Below are 15,790 nucleotides of genomic sequence, written 5' to 3'. Positions count from 1 at the left end.
TTATAGGCCTTAATTTATCTGCATAATCAAACATGCTCGCTTGTAGAAGAGAGGAGTAAATGGACATGCTGGTTTTATTTCATTTTGTCTTGTTTTTGAGAGACAAAGATCGTGCCTGCGCACAAGGGAGGGGCGGGCAGAGGGAGAGGGTGAGAGAGAGAATCCCAAGCAGGCTTCGTGCTCTCAGTGCAGATCCTGATAAGGGGCTCAGTCTCACAAAACCAGGAGATCAGAACCTGAAACAAAAATCAAAGGTCAAACACTTTTAACCGACTGAGCCACCCAGGTGCCCCTTGTTTTGTTTTGGTTTTTAAGTGCAAACCATTTCCTAGAAGATTTGGGGAAACTTTATGTGGTTGCGGATGCCAGTTGAATTAAGTAATTAAATAGCGTAATTGTGAAGTTATGTTGGTCTCTATGACCAGTTAATCTTGATCATTTTATTCTCCCTACACCGTCCTCAAGAACAGTGTTTTAACAGAGTCGTGATCCTGTAATGGGTTATGAAATCAATTTTGAGGGGCCACAACCAGCTTTACTTAATTTTTAATGCCATCGAGAAGAGTAGAAAACACCGAAGTGCGTCACACTAGTAAAGATAAGCTGTATACCGTGGCTCTTGTGAGTGTGCGAACTGGGTGTGATACATCTGTTTCTTCATGTGGATCGTGGTCTGAAAAACCAGTTTGAAAAAAGGGTCGAGTGTCATGGCTTTATTCTCTACGAATAGAAACAGAATTATAAGGGTGCGTTCAGTATAGATAAAGAAGTCTACATGTAGGCCCTGTTAGATAAGCAGTTACATTGAGGTGAAGGAGGGTCGACTGCATGAGCCAACATTTCTTAGGTACTTCCTTTTTTTAATTAAAATCACCTTAGACTCCTCTTGGTTTAAAGTTACAAATTGTAAATTTAACTGGGAATAATAGTATAAGTAACCTAATCTACTGCTTTGGTTTCAGCATTAGTCATGCATTGAAGTATTATGGGAGCACCAAGTTTATAGTCCTGGTTTTACTTGGTTGAGGGCAACATGCCAGGGGACATTCTACTTGATGAGTAAAAGCCTCCAAGAGATTAACAGTCTTCTGCAGATAATCCTCAGGGTATTTAAATGATTCAAGAGTAGAACCTGATGGTTTGCACAACAGAGAGGTCGGGGTTTTTTTTTTTCTTCGATAAAAAGGAAAAATGTTGAAAAATGCTCCCACAAACAAACTATAAATCAGTGCCACCGACTTGATGGCAGTGATGCTCGTGTTCCATTTCAGCTTCCGTTCTTGAGTTCTCATGTGTTCGTCTTGGATTAGGATGAAGACTGCAATGGGAAGGACAGTTACCATGAAAGTGAGCCATCGGCGACCACTGAGGCTGTGCACTACCTATATATCCAGGTAGGGCCTGGCACGTGTGCGTCTTGGTGACACGGCAACTCCCAGTGGTTGCTGGCGGGTATGTTTCAGGAGGCTGGAGCAAGACAGTGGGCAGAAGAGGGCTCACCCGCACTGCCAAAGATTAATTGGCCGGAGAGGATTGTAACATGGCGCCCCTCCCCCTAGCCTTGAACTCATGCTTTCTGTACCATAGCGGCACACGGCACAGGGCAGGGCTCTGGACTCAGGCTGCATAAGTTCTCCTCCTGCATCCCCCAGTCACAGCTGTGTGAGCTCAGGCGAGTTGCTTCCGCCTTCTGTGCCTCTGGTTCCCCGTCTCGCTGTCTCAAGGACTTGTGAGAGATAGAAGAGGTAAAGACTTGTGAAAAATAGAAGAAGTAACGTCTCTAGGGTAATTAGAACCATCTGAATTCCGTAAATGCCAGACCGTGCATGGACAGAAGTTTCACTCTAACAAGTTGAATCTGGACAGGTAAGGCGTGATGCATACACATCCTTGCATGTGCGGAAGAAACACCAACGTGGCTTTAGGCAGAGTGTCCTGGAACCTCTGGCAGACAGGCGCCGTAGGCAAACCAGTTCCAGTGAGGCTTTACTGAAAGGAAAGCCTGCTCACGTGTCTGAGGGACAGAGTCCTGGCCAGTGGTGAGCTCTGGCAGCAGAGGGACAGCCACGTATCAACGAGGAAAACTTGTCTCTCCCCAAGTGAATAGGGCCATGTGTCATTATTAGTATTTTCAGTCATGTCTATAAGGAGGGAGATCTTTAAGTGTGAGACGCGGTACTGTGTGCCAGAAGTAGTGTTTCCAAAGAGACTAATGAGGTGGTTGCTTTCCTATAGTTGGAGCTGGTTTTAAGTATTCCCTAACATAAACGTCTTTCAGGTACCATACAACACACATAATAAAGCATCTGTCCCCCGAACCACTAACTGAAGTATGTACTATGTGCCATTAGGCTCTAGACAGGAGTCAGAAGTATATAAGGGAGGTGCGTCCAAGGTGCGGTAGGATCATGGTCTGGGAGTCTCAGGCCCTCGTGAGGACTAGAGGAGGAATCAGAATCTGTAGATGGTTAACCTGAGCATGAGAGTGTATTCCTGTCCTCTAAAATGGCACGTTCCTCTCTTTAAAAACAGTAAAATCCTTCTTCATGAGAAATCTCAACTCTGGCACTGGTTTGAAACCAATAGGCTCGTTTTACTAGTTTCATAAATCAAATGCTACGTGTTGATCTAAGATATTTAAATGATACTTCCTTGTTTTCTGATACATTAATATATAAGGAAGGGTGAGAAAGAGCCCTATCTTGAATGTTTTGATATTTGTAATGTTTTGCTCGAGACTTGAAGGTCATTGTCATGAATTCAAAGTAAAAATTATAGGGGCACCCAGCTGGCTCAATTGGAAGAGCATGTTACTCCAGATCTTGGGGTTGTGAGTTCGAGCCCCACGCTGGGTTAGAGATTACTGAAAAATAAAATATTTAAAAAAAAAAAAGTACAAACGAGAAAGGCTAACGACATCATTAGATTTTTAATTAGCCTTTCTTGGAAATTGGGGTTTGGAAACAGTCTTGTAAAACAAAATTTTGTGTAGTTCTCAGTTTTTTCATTATTTGAAAAATAATGAAATTATTTATCACAAGATTTTAAACAAGTCTTATGTGTTTTAAGTGAACGAAAATATGAAAACTAAAATGGGTATGCTGGGGTGCTATGATTATGCCTCTTTCCCCCCAATTTTTTAATACTGTTGGTTTCTGTTTTCAGTGTAAAAACAAGCCTTTCCTTTAACTACTTAAAATCCACAGCACAAGTTTTAAAATGGAAGATTACATTAATCGTCATTGTCCTCCTTAATTGAAACCCTGTACAATCAAATGCTGCCTGGTCTGTTCTTGCCCCCAGATGGAGTACTGTGAGAAGAGCACTTTGCGAGACACCATTGACCAGGGACTATATCAGGATACCATCAGACTCTGGAGGCTTTTTCGAGAGATTCTGGATGGATTGGCTTATATCCATGAGAAAGTAAACTTTATAACATTTCATACCTGAAAACTTTATGTAAAACTTATGACAAAAAAATACTGTGAGATTGGAGAAACACAGAAACAGAGGGTATAAAGTGTGAAAGTTCAAAGAAAACACTGAAGGTTAGGACAGGGGCCAGCAAACTGTGGCTATGGGGTCAAATTCCACTTCTACCTGCATTTATACGGCCTGTGCGCTAAGAATGGCTTTTACATTTTTAAAGGGTTGTAAAAAAAAACAAAAGAGAGGGGTGTCTGGGTAGCTCAGTTGGTTGAGCCTCTGGCTCTTGATTTCGGGTTAGGTGATGTTTCCTGGGTTGTGGGATCAAACCCATGTCAGGCTCTGCGCTGAGAGTGGAGCCTGCTAGGGATCCTCTCTCTTTTTCTGTCTGCTCCTCTCCCCTGCTCGCTCGCTCCCTCTGTCTAAATTTTTTTTTTTAATTGTTTTTTAAATCGAAAGAGGAAGAGTATTTCATGACAAGAAAATTCTGTGAAATTCAGACGTCGGTGTCTACAAATAAAGTTTTATTGGGACACGGCCATGCTTGTTTGTTTACACATTGCCTGTAGCTATCTTTGTGCTAAAACTGTGGGTGGGATTGAGTAGCTGTGACAGAGACTGCATGGCCCTAAAGCCTAAAATATTTATCTGTTTTACAAAGATTTCTGCAGCCTCTGGGTTAAGTGGAAATATTTGAACACATACCAAAAGCAAAGATGATTCCTTGAGTTGTTTAAAATAAAGGAAGAGTGTGGGGCGCCTGGGTGGCTCAGTCGGTTAAGTGGCCGACTTCGGCTCACGTGATGATCTCGCGGTCCATGAGTTCGAGCCCCACGTAGGGCTCTGTGCTGACAGCTCAGAGCCTGGAGCCTGTTTCAGATTCTGTGTCTCCCTCTCTCTGACCCTCCCCTGTTGATGCTCTGTCTCTCCCTGTCTCAAAAATAAATAAACGTTAAAAAAAAATTTTTTTTTAAATAAAGGAAGAGTGTGATTAACACAGGCCCAGTAATTTGATTCTAATGGCTTAGTGCTGTCCTTCCTAGGAACATGGAGAGACCAGAAAGCCACCTAGCAAGAGTAGAAATGAGACTGAGAAACACAGCTCGCCACATGGTATAAGATGTCATTTTAGAGAGTTAGAGAATGTCACATCAGTGCACATGGTAACGGATCTAGCTTCAGGATGAAACACTGCTTACATTTTAAAAATGGGATTATCTAATGCATCAGTCAGTATAGGTACTTTTTCCCCCCTTTGCTTCAATTTTCTTTAACTTAAAATGTTCATACTATAGTATATTGATACTAAAAAGCTAGGCCCGTAATTCATCTAGTTTATAAATGATTTTGTGGGGCACGATTTGCAAGGTTGGCAGCCGTTAGAACTCTGTGGCCGTGAGATCACCTGGGTTCCTAGAAGTGTGCCCCGAGCCCTCTCCTCCTCTCCATCTAATCTGTTCAGCATCTGTTAATCATCTGCTGGGTGTCTAATACTGTGCCACACCTCGAAATGCAGACAGGCACGAGGATATGACAAACCCTATGCTTGAAAGGGACTTGCTGTGGTCTGAAGGAGCCACACTTTACCTTCACATGACAGTGAAGCAATCATACAATAAGGTGTTTTGATTACATTCTAATTATTTCCTGTATTAGCATACCTAAAACAATAAGCATCATGAGGATGCCGTCAGGAAGGGGAGAAAGCCGAGTTCACGTAACAGATAATCATTGGGCACTTACGTGTGTGCTAGGGATGCAAGTTGAATTAGAATCACTGTGGAAGCCTTCATGGGTGGGCTGGCGCTTGGAACTGCTGGCACAATTCAAATGAGTGGAGAAAACAAGAATTTCTTAGGAAAAATAGTGAAGAAAATAAGAGACGGGATGAAAACGGTGTGTGTCTCCCCAACCAGAGCAAGGGTTTTAGGGTGCCAAAAGGAGAAAGACTGGGAACCTAGTGGAGGGGGCCCTTGAATGCCCCGTGGAACCATTTGGATTTGATCTGATCCAGGACCATCAGGAGGTAAACTGGGAGAGGGTGGCAAGGTCATTGGCAGGACGGTCGAGAGACCGTGCAGAGGCCATATGGCCTGGACCAGTGTGGTCTGCAGGGGAACACCTCATCTGCTTCTCATTACTTGCTTGGTTGGCCTTTGAAATTAGGAAACAGGTATAACTATAAACTGTATTTGGGAAACCGTTCTTTGCTCTCTTCCATCAGGGAATGATTCACCGGGATTTGAAGCCTGTCAACATTTTTTTGGATTCCGATGACCATGTAAAAATAGGTGATTTTGGTTTGGCAACAGACCATCTAGCCTTCACGGTGAGTATTTTTCAGATTAGACTATGCCTGAAAAATGGCCCCGTATGCCTTCGTTATCCTCATAACTTTCATGGTTACGAGGTTCACTGAACTGTGCCATGTAATCTTCAGGAAATTTTGCAAGTCGGAAGGGGTGAACTACCACTGATCTTTTAGGCTTTGCAAGGGTGAATACATCTTGGTGAGGACGTTCCACTTGCGAGGTATAAAATTACTGGTTTGTGGATGAGAGTTAGGTCAAAGGCATATAATACTTGATGAAATAGTTTGCTAGTTTGGTCTCCCATGCCAGGCACTAGGCTAGATGCTTTACACTTGAGGAGCTTTTAGTTAATTTAGGGAAACAAAGCTAAAAACAAACAACAAACATGAGAAGAGCCAGTCCAAGACAACATGTAACTCAGAAGGTATTTATTTTATTCTTCACAACATTACAGAGTAGTTCTTTAACATGCAAAGCTAAAATAATGTGTAGTAAGAGAAATCGAGATATAAGACCAAAGGCATGAGAAAATTTTGATATAGTTATAAAGACCCAGAAGGGGGGTATAAAGAAACGAACATTTCAGATGGGCCTTAAAGGATGGGTGGGAGTCCAGCAGGCTGAGATTGAGGGCAGACCAGGTAGGGGATCCCAGAGAGAGAGAACAGCGTAAGCAAAGGCCCTCGGGTGAACAGACATGATTGGAGGCCAGCAGGCTGTCTGGTTGGTTAAAGCTATGAGTCAAACGGGAGCAGTGATGATGCTGGACAGCTGGGATTCTTCTAGTTGGCAGGCCTTAAGTGCCAGAGGAAGAGTCTTTACTTATAGTAAGACAAATTTGCTAGGCATAAAATCTCTAGCACATGCAGTTAATTTTCAGGGTGGTCAGAGAAAGAAAACAGGATCAATGGTGCCATAGGAGCAAAATTTCCAACTATAGGAGCAAAACCAGAAGGTGAGATTAGGAGAGAAGAGGGAGGAAACAGAAGGGGACAGTGAGGGTGTGGGCCTGAGTAGAACAGCGGGGCTTTTTAAATTTAAAAAAAATTTTTTATGTTTATTTACTTTTGAAAGAGAGAAAGACAGAGTACGAGTGAGGCAGAGGCAGAGGCAGAGAGAGAAGGAGACACAGAATCCTTAGCAGGCTCCAGGCTCTGAGCTGTCAGCACAGAGACCAACGTGGGGCTCGAATTCATGGACTGCGAGATACTGACCTGAACCGAAGTCAGACACTCAACCCACTGAGCCACCCAGGTGCCCCAACAGCAGGGCATTTTGAAGTGCTAAGACCAAGGAAGGCCCAGATGATGGCATCTTGATCCCCAAGCAAAATAATTTAACTTGATATCTGGAGGCTATAGTATAGTGAGTAGATAAGGGCACAGGTTCTGGGGGCCCTGACCTAGGCTAGAATCCTATCCCTGCCGGTCCCTTGTGGCATGACCTTGGGCAGGTTAGCTAGTTAACCTCTCAATACCTCCTATATAAAATGTACCTAATGGGGCGCCTCGGTGGCTCAGTCGGTTGAGCGTCCGACTTCGGCTCAGGTCATGATCTCGCGGTCCGTGAGTTCGAGCCCCGCGTCAGGCCCTGTGCTGACAGCTCAGAGCCTGGAGCCTGTTTCGGATTCGGTGTCTCCCTCTCTCTCTGACCCTCCCCCGTTCATGCTCTGTCTCTCCCTGTCTCAAAAATAAATAAAACGTTAAAAAAAAATTAAAAAATAAAATGTACCTAATGCTAATACCGACTTCAGTGTTGCTGGCGGGATAAAATGAGAATACAGGTAAAGCACCTGGAACAGTGCCTGGCATTTCCCTCTTGGGGAAGGCTTAATGGCATTAATGTCAGAGATGCTATTATGGATGGTGGTTCTTGTGACAGGAACCTGTGGAGTGACCCCAGAAGACAGTGATTTAGGGTAACTTGTGAGACAGTGCTGTCACAGGCACAGTTGAGAAAGGTGAGGCTACCTGATTGTTGCTAGCACTGACAGTGGAACAGATTTGGTGACCAGCCTCTAAGAAAGAAGAATACAAATTCACCCAGATAAGGAAACAGCAGTGGGAAAGTTAGAAAGTGAGTTTGTTGTTGTTAACATACTCTTAATTTTCCTAGTAAATAGACTCTGTTTTGCCATTTGCAATGTGAAAATACATTGGTTTCTGTAAGCTGTTGGAGCTTCCTGCCACGAAGAAAGAATTCTACAACAAAGTGCCCTTCTCCTTGATCTCATTGGGTTTCCACTGAGTCCTGCATTAGTAGGGTAACTAAACAAAACATACTTAAAGCTCAGAAAAAGCATTGTTCTAGTTAGTCTGTGTTCTGTGTATAATTTTTCAGTCTTCATTTAGAAATGGAGAAGATATTCCTGTGGAATAATAAAGCATTTTAAGAGTGATATTTGACTGGCTTATATTTTTTAGGCTGATGGCAAGCAAGATGATACAGCAGATCACTTGATTAAGCCAGACCCTTCAGGTAAATCCAGAAGCCTGTATATGTAGTGTATTAAAAAGCAGACCACAAAGGTTTTTTATCCCTTATTTTCTCTCTCTCTTTTTTAAATACAAAACACTGCAAATATAATGTATATAACCTGAGGAGTTTGGTTATACATTTATACCCATGAAACCATCATCTCAGTCTATGTCATGAATATATTCATAGCCTCCAAGTTTCCTCCTGCCCTATTATGTTTTTTAATTTTTATTTTTTTTATGTTTATTTACTAGAGAGAGACAGAGCGTGAGCAGGGGAGGGGCAGAGAGAGAGGGAGACACAGAATCCAAAGCAGGCTCCCGCCTCTGAGCTGTCAGCACAGAGCCCGATGCAGGGCTCGAACCCACAAACTGTGAGATCATGACCTGAGATGAAGTCAGCTACTTAACTAACTGAGCTACCCAGGCTCCCCCTCCTTTCCTTCTATTTATTATAATAATAATCATAATAATAATGGTTATGATTATTAATTTTCTAAGAACACTCAACATAAGATCTACTCTTTGGAAAATTTTACGTATACTGTACAGTATAAAATTTCTTAATCTGAAACCTGTTTTTCATCTGTAAAGATTTTATTCTAAAGCAAATTACAGTTACTCATTAAATTAACAAAATCATGAAAATGCTTTAATTTTATCCCCTTTTTACTATGTTATTTGTTCTTCAGAACTCTGAGAAATTAGAACTTTGGTTAGAGTAATTGGCTCCCACAGGTAGATAGTTACGCTTTGTCTGACCCCACATGGCAATGTGAGGTTACCTCATGACCTGGACGTCTGGGGTGTTCATTCTGGCACCGCCCATGTGCAACAGTAAAGACCTCCTGTGTGGAACACAATGTGTGGCCATACATGACTTAGACGTAATGCCTTAGTGAATTGCATGCTGTTTCTTCCTCCGAGTACAGTGAATAGTTAACAGATCATGCTTCACTTTTAAAAAACTTCTTTTTTTTTTTTTTTTTTTAAATAAAAATTTGCCTTACTCCTGTCGTTAGAAAGCCTTCCCTCTGCCTTCTTCCACGTAGGTCATTTGACGGGGATGGTTGGCACTGCTTTGTACGTAAGCCCAGAGGTCCAAGGAAGCACCAGACCCACGTATAACCAGGTAAAGGGGAAGCCTTCTGGGGAAAAAGAAAGGTCTCAAGAGTAAGATAACAGTAAGAGCATCAAAAAAAAAATTTTTTTTTAACATTTATTCATTTTTTGAGAGACAGAGACAGTGTGAGAGGGGTGAGGGGGAGCAGAGAGAGAGAGGAAGGCACAGAATCCAAAGCAGGCTCCAGGCTCTGAGCTGTCAGCACAGACCGCGACGTGGGGCTTGAATTCATGAACTGTGAGATCATAACCTGAGCCAAGGTCGGACGCTACCACTGAGCCACCCAGACACCCCATTAGTAAGAACATCAAGATCACAGTATTTGGGGTTTAGTTACCAGCTGAGATGTTCAGGAACATTCATTTCCTTGCTATGTGTCCACATGCCAATTGAGGTGACTATTCCACATAGCGCACGTGGTGCCCCCGAACAGTAACTGAAACTGGCTTTTGCTGCCAAGGACCTTACAGTCCATCTATCCAAAGAGGATTTGCACTAACCTGGTCCTAGGCTAGGCTCCAGGAACGCAGGGAACAGTACAGTTGACTAATAAGACGGGTGTCTTATTCCAGCCCTTGGGGAGCTTATCCTTTGGGGATGAAATAGACAATAAACAAGTAAAAAATAAAGGAAAGAATCACAAATTGTAAAGAAAAGAAATGAACTCCAGTGACCAGAGTACAATAGGGAGCATCATCTTTAGATAAACTGACCATAGAAGGCTTCCCCAAGGGGATGGCTTTTAGGATAAGGGACAACCCACAAGAAGCTGGGAGCTGAGAGAAAGGGTAAGCAGAAGAAATAGCATGCATAAGGAGAGAACTGAGTGAGAGCTTGCTTGGCACGTTTGGGACAATCACAAAGATTGTCCGTGCGGCTGTAGCCTGGTGAGCTATGGGGGAGAGAGGCATGAAGTGAAGCTGGAAAGGAAGATGAGGGTCACATGATCTAGGGCCAGCTTAGCCATGATAGGAGTGTGCACCGGGAGCCAGTGAGGGGTCTGGAGCAAGAGAGTTCACTCCACCTGTTGCTGGAAGCTTTGCAGGAGTCAGGCGGGGTGGCTGCTAGCTGGAACTAGAGCGGGAGCAGTAAAGATGGGAAGCGTGCTTCCTGTAAGACACTGCGGAGGGGAGTTGACAGGCTTCCTGACAGAGTGAATGTTGGGTCAGGAAAAGGAGGGTATGAGATGGTGCTCAGGTTTCTGCTGCAGCAGCTGGGGGAAAGCTAGCTGACTGAGGTGGGGAAAGACAAAGGGGGAGACAGCAGGAAAATTCCATTTGGGGGGCAGTGTTGAGTTGGAAATGCCTGATGAGAGATCCAGTTAGAGATTTCCAGTAGGTTGTTGAAGACTCAGGACTTGAGTTCAGAAGAAAGGTCAGACTCAGAAGTATACATATGAGAGTCATCAGCCCAAGAGGGATTGAAAGCCATGGGACTGGATGGGGTCACTTAGGGCAAGAGTGTAGAGCTAAATCTCAAAAAATAGACTAGGCCATTCACATCAGAGCATATTTTCAGGCTTGCAGTAAAACCCAAGTTTGGGTTTCCATTCTGACAGAGATCGCTGGGTAGTGGCATAGAGTTAGGCCTCCAAATACCCAGCAGGGCCAGGGTGTGGGAGGTGCGTGCGCATGCGACATGGGCATGTGAGGGCACCTTTAGCCTCACCTCTCTGAGTTCAGTTTGCAAGGTGTAATGAAATCCTTAAAGGGGCTCTATCCACCCTTTGGCCCAGCAGCTCCCCCTTTTGAAAGCTATCCAGAGGAAACAATGACATGCAAAAAGATGGGTGTAAAAGGGGTTCATCACAGCATTATTTAGAACAGTGAAAAATAATGGTGTTTAAAAATAAATGGTTAAAGGGGCGCCTGGGTGGCTCAGTCGGTTAAGCGTCTGACTTCAGCTCAGGTCATGGTCTCACGGTCCGTGAGTTCAAGCTCCACGTCGGGCTCTGTGCTGACAGCTCAGAGCCTGGAGCCTGCTTCAGATTCTGTGTCTCCCTCTCTCTCTGCCCCTCCCCTGCTCATGCTCTGTCTCTCTCTGTCTCAAAAATAAATAAAAACATTAAAAAAAAAATAAAAAGAAATGGTTAAATAAATTCTAGGACTTCCATGTAATTGAATACTGTATGTCATTAATATCATGTTTTAAAAGCCTGTTCTAGAAAAATGCTATAACGTTGAAAAATATTCTTGCTATCTTAAGGGGATAAAAGTTACAAACCATAGTATGGTTGTAGTTTTATAGGGGGTGTGTGTATGTGTGTGGATGCGTTTAAAAACCAGCAGGCCTGTCTTAGACCAGTAGTAAATATCCTTGAGCAGTGGCATTAGGGGTGATTGCTGTTTTTCTTGGTGCTTTTCTGCATGTTCACCTTTTTCTACATTTCTACATTTCATACATTTTATACAGTGTATAGGAAATGCCACAGCCAGTGTTTGTTTCTAAGACTTGGGACATCACTGGTAATAATTGGATTCTCCCCTACTAATCCTTGAGTACAAATTCATGCAAGAGTTGCCCTTGAAAGTGGCTTCTGTGCCTGTGTGCAGTTTGCCACGTACAGTCTCCCTCTCGGCAGGGTGCCCCTGCCGGCTGCCTCAGGCACATTGCCTTCCACACTCCATCCTCCTCTTGCCAGCTCCCTACCTGAGACTCTGTGCACTGATTTGCCCTTTTGCTTTTTTACTTGCACTTCCATAGTCTGTTAGAATTAGTCGCATGATCTTTCTGTTCCGCCATTTTTCTGTCCTCATTGGTATGGCTTTGCAATCAGTAGTTGACCTTTGCCATCAACTGCAGATTTTGGTATGCGTTTCACTTTTGAGATGATGGGTAAGGAAGCAAAGCAAAGCAAATTCCTTGGACAGATTTCATTTGTCCTTGCTCTTTAGGGATCACTCTCAGTGGTCAGCCAGTGATTTTCTATGTCTGTGTATATCGCTAAACCAATTTCAGTGAATTTTCAAGGAAAGCATTGAGAAATCACAGCAAGTATTTTGTCTGCACTTTATACCTATAATTTTTTTAGAAAAAAAACAAGTTTTTTCTAGTGTGGCTTGTTTTTCCCTTAGTAAACCTTTTTCCAGTTAACAGTGCTCATCGTATAATTCGCTGGTAAATGACACGTTCATATCAAGGCTGTCTAAATACAGTTCTTTTTACTCCTTAGAAAGTGGATCTCTTCAGCCTGGGAATTATCTTCTTTGAGATGTCCTACCACCCCATGGTCACGGCCTCAGAAAGGATCTTTGTTCTCAACCAACTCAGAGATGTATGTATCAGATGTTTTAATGCCTCAACTTCCAGTAACCCAAATCTTAGCGTGGACATCAGAATTTAATGCAGGGTACCCTTCTGGTACTTATAACATGGAAGAGGCACTTTCACTATAATCTATATTTCTAGTAAAAGGAAATCTACCTCTGCTTATACACTTCCAGTCATGAGAAACTTTCCCCAGTTTTGTTTGTTTTTGGAAATCCTACTTGGAGAGATTGCTAGGTCATAGTTACTTTTAAAAAATTATTCTTAGAGATTTACTCTTGGTTTTAAAACAAAAGAAGAATCCAAAAATTTTGCATGATATTGATGTAGTTGCAATGGTGGGAAATGAGTTATAAGGATAATGGAGATTTAGTTCTAGAAATGAAAGGTTCTAACCAAAAGGACATGGTAGTAATGCCTCAGGAATACCCCTATGGCCAGAAATTTAAAAGGGTCTGGGGAAGATAGCAGCCGCTTGAATTTTTTCCCCAGGGAAATTTCCCTTAGTGATTTTGGGATTAATCCTTGCCTCACCTCTTGCCCAAACTAAAAGGGACCAATGTTAACAGCGTGTGAGGCCCAGGATGCCCATTACAAACAGCTTTAGGACAAAGTGGAGAGCATCAAGGTTTGGGTGAATGGGGGTGGCTTAGATTTGCATGTTCATGAGCAAAGCAAAGAGCCGCCTATTTTCCTGAGCTGAAATCCTATCCACTGTGACTGAGAATATTCCTCTAGGTATTTTTGAAAACTAGAATTCTTTTATTGCCAGTACAGCATGGACCACGATGTTCACAAAGTATGGAAGTAAATAAAGTGATTACCATGTCCTTGCCTTGACTTGGAATGCTCTTCTAGGATTATTTCCTTGATGAAGTGCCTTTCTTTAGTCTAAAGTTCATGTTTGTTCCCTCATTTGAAGAATATCTAAGCTGTCAAGTTGATGCTATGATTGAAATCTTATTTACCAGAAAGGTGGGAGCTTTTCAGGAGATACGGGTTTTAAGTATTAATTTTTGGTTTTTGTTGTTGTTGTTATTGTGTGTTGGTGCTTTGGTGTTTTTTTTGTTTGTTTGTTTGTTTTGGGTTTTTGTTTTGTTTTTTGGGGTTTCTTTTTCCTCTTTTCAAGCTACTTTGTCTTCCTCTGAAACCATTAGATTTTAAAATACTTTGTCCTCAGATGAGGTGCTTTCTATCATCTGGCTGTCATTTGGGTAAAATTTGTGTTAAAATAATATTTATGTGCTTGGAACTGTGGGCCTTGGGCTTCAAGAAGGTATCACTTCAGTCTTTCCTTGTTTTCATTTTTATACTTGATTTTCTTACGTCTGGTGAATAAATGCTTTTTCACTGTGGCAGTTTGCCAAACACTTACTGGTTTGAATATAATATTCTTTTAGCCCACGTCGCCTAAGTTTCCAGAAGACTTCGATGATGGAGAGCATACAAAGCAGGTAATTCTCTGACACTTCTATTACTGTGTCTTCACCCTAGGATTTTAATTACTGTTTTTCTTCTTTTTCAATTAGTACTGTTCTGCCACTCATTCTCTCGTGCCCTGGGAACACCGTGGCGAAAAACATCAAAAGATGAAATGCTTTAAATGTTATTAGACTCGAAATACACCATAAAAATGCCAAGGACTGGCACAGAAAATTAACCAGCTACAGGGTTCTTTTGTGTGGTTCATTGTGCTTTTGAAGTGCTGTTTGGAACCTTGGCTTAGCTGTTGGAAAAAAAGAGAAAGCTTGTAGATTTCATTATGTTAGAGAAAGCTTGGAACTTTTTAAGAAAAGAATACAGTTTAAAACTATAATTTCATTCAGTTTTGTAGTTAAAGTAGCTCAGATTGTAAAGGAGAAGACTCGACAGTCTGATGATGATAGTATTTTAAAGTAAAATAATTTATCCTCCATACTATAAACACCTGAGTATGTGTATATGTAACTCATGTCATGGCTTATTTGGCATCCAGCTAATGTGAATGAGTAATTATTGGTGAACCTGTGTATTGTGCTTCTGGTGTGCATTTCTTCTTAGTGTTTGGTGGTTTATCTTGGCGAAGCCTTCCTTGGTTGATAATCCTGGCATATGGAAGTTTATCCTGACTTTTTTTTATTATCAAGGCAAAATCGCTTATTTAAATTATTAGTGTTGAGAACAGAAGCTTCGCTAGAACATGGCATTAGTTTGCGATTTCTTGCTTATTGGCTATGTATCTGATTGGACGAGTCACTTATCTAGATTTTGATTTTCCTCACCTGTCAAATAAAAGGATTAAGTGCCTTTATTTATATTAACACTAACGTTCTGTAATTTGGTAGTATTAAACAGGACATTTATTTATGGCTGGAGGAACCCGTTCTGCCTCGTCTGTTCCATTAGCGAAGGACCATTAGAAAATACACTGCATAGTGTTTCTGCTGCTTTTGTTAGCTATTATCATTGATTTGAACAGAGTCGTTTCCTGTGTTTCTGGATGTCATAAATAAATGTTCATTTCATAGCCTTTCCCTGTAACAAGGTCTTCTTACTCAGTATTTCCACATGTTGGCAGCTGTGGGGTCTGTCTTATTAAACTACAAACACAAGAGCAACTGTACCAACCATTTCTCTCAACGGTGATTGCTCACCTCCCAGAGGTACGTACTGGGCACCCGAAAGTATTTGTGTTTGGGCCAGATAAACATGGTCCCCGAACCGCAGCCCGTGCTGCCCCCCACATCATAGCTGTTGCTTTTTATCTGAAAGGAAACAGCATAGAAAATGCATATGTACTGAATATGATACAATTGTTGCCACACAACAGAAATCGAGCATTGTAATCGGGTCTGTATTGCTGAATATGGAATTGTTTTTACCAGTTTAAATTAAAAAACTTTCTTAACGTTTATTTTTGAGAGAGAGAGAGCATGCGTGTGTATGTGCACACGAGTTGGGGAGGGACAGAGAGAGAGAGGGAGACAGACTCCGAAGCAGCTTCCAGGCTCTGAGCTGTCAGCACAGAGCCCGACATGGGGCTCAAACTCACAAGCCGTGAGATCATGACCTGAGCCGAAGTCGGACGCTCAACTGACTGACCCACCCCAGGCACCCCTTTACCAGTTTAACTTTTCATAAAAGTGGTGTCTTGTTCATTCCTTTCTTTTCATTTCTTTTCTTTTTTTTTTTTTTTTCTTTTT

The 15,790-nt window shown here is 42.2% G+C and overlaps 1 protein-coding gene across 4 annotated transcripts in view; it reads left to right on the top strand.

Moving 5' to 3' along the window:
• Positions 1-15,790, top strand: part of EIF2AK4 (eukaryotic translation initiation factor 2 alpha kinase 4) — a 97,600-nt gene that overhangs the window by 45,340 nt on the left and 36,470 nt on the right. For all 4 annotated transcript variants that reach the window (XR_006961302.1, XM_047075335.1, XM_047075334.1 and 1 more), the window contains exons 14-20: positions 1,311-1,394; positions 3,304-3,426; positions 5,654-5,758; positions 8,165-8,219; positions 9,271-9,350; positions 12,514-12,615; positions 14,009-14,062. Coding sequence is in view for 3 of the 4 variants with exons in the window: in XM_047075335.1 (XP_046931291.1) it covers positions 1,311-1,394; positions 3,304-3,426; positions 5,654-5,758; positions 8,165-8,219; positions 9,271-9,350; positions 12,514-12,615; positions 14,009-14,062 (603 nt within the window). In the remaining variant the exon portion in view is untranslated. The remainder of the gene's footprint in view (positions 1-1,310; positions 1,395-3,303; positions 3,427-5,653; positions 5,759-8,164; positions 8,220-9,270; positions 9,351-12,513; positions 12,616-14,008; positions 14,063-15,790) is intronic.

This window comes from Lynx rufus, unplaced genomic scaffold, assembly GCF_022079265.1.
Source record: "Lynx rufus isolate CCGP_SWC_20201006 ecotype Redwood Valley unplaced genomic scaffold, mLynRuf1.p SCAF_13, whole genome shotgun sequence".
NCBI classification, from domain to species: domain Eukaryota; kingdom Metazoa; phylum Chordata; class Mammalia; order Carnivora; family Felidae; genus Lynx; species Lynx rufus.
This window is presented reverse-complemented; position numbering and strand designations above follow the sequence as displayed.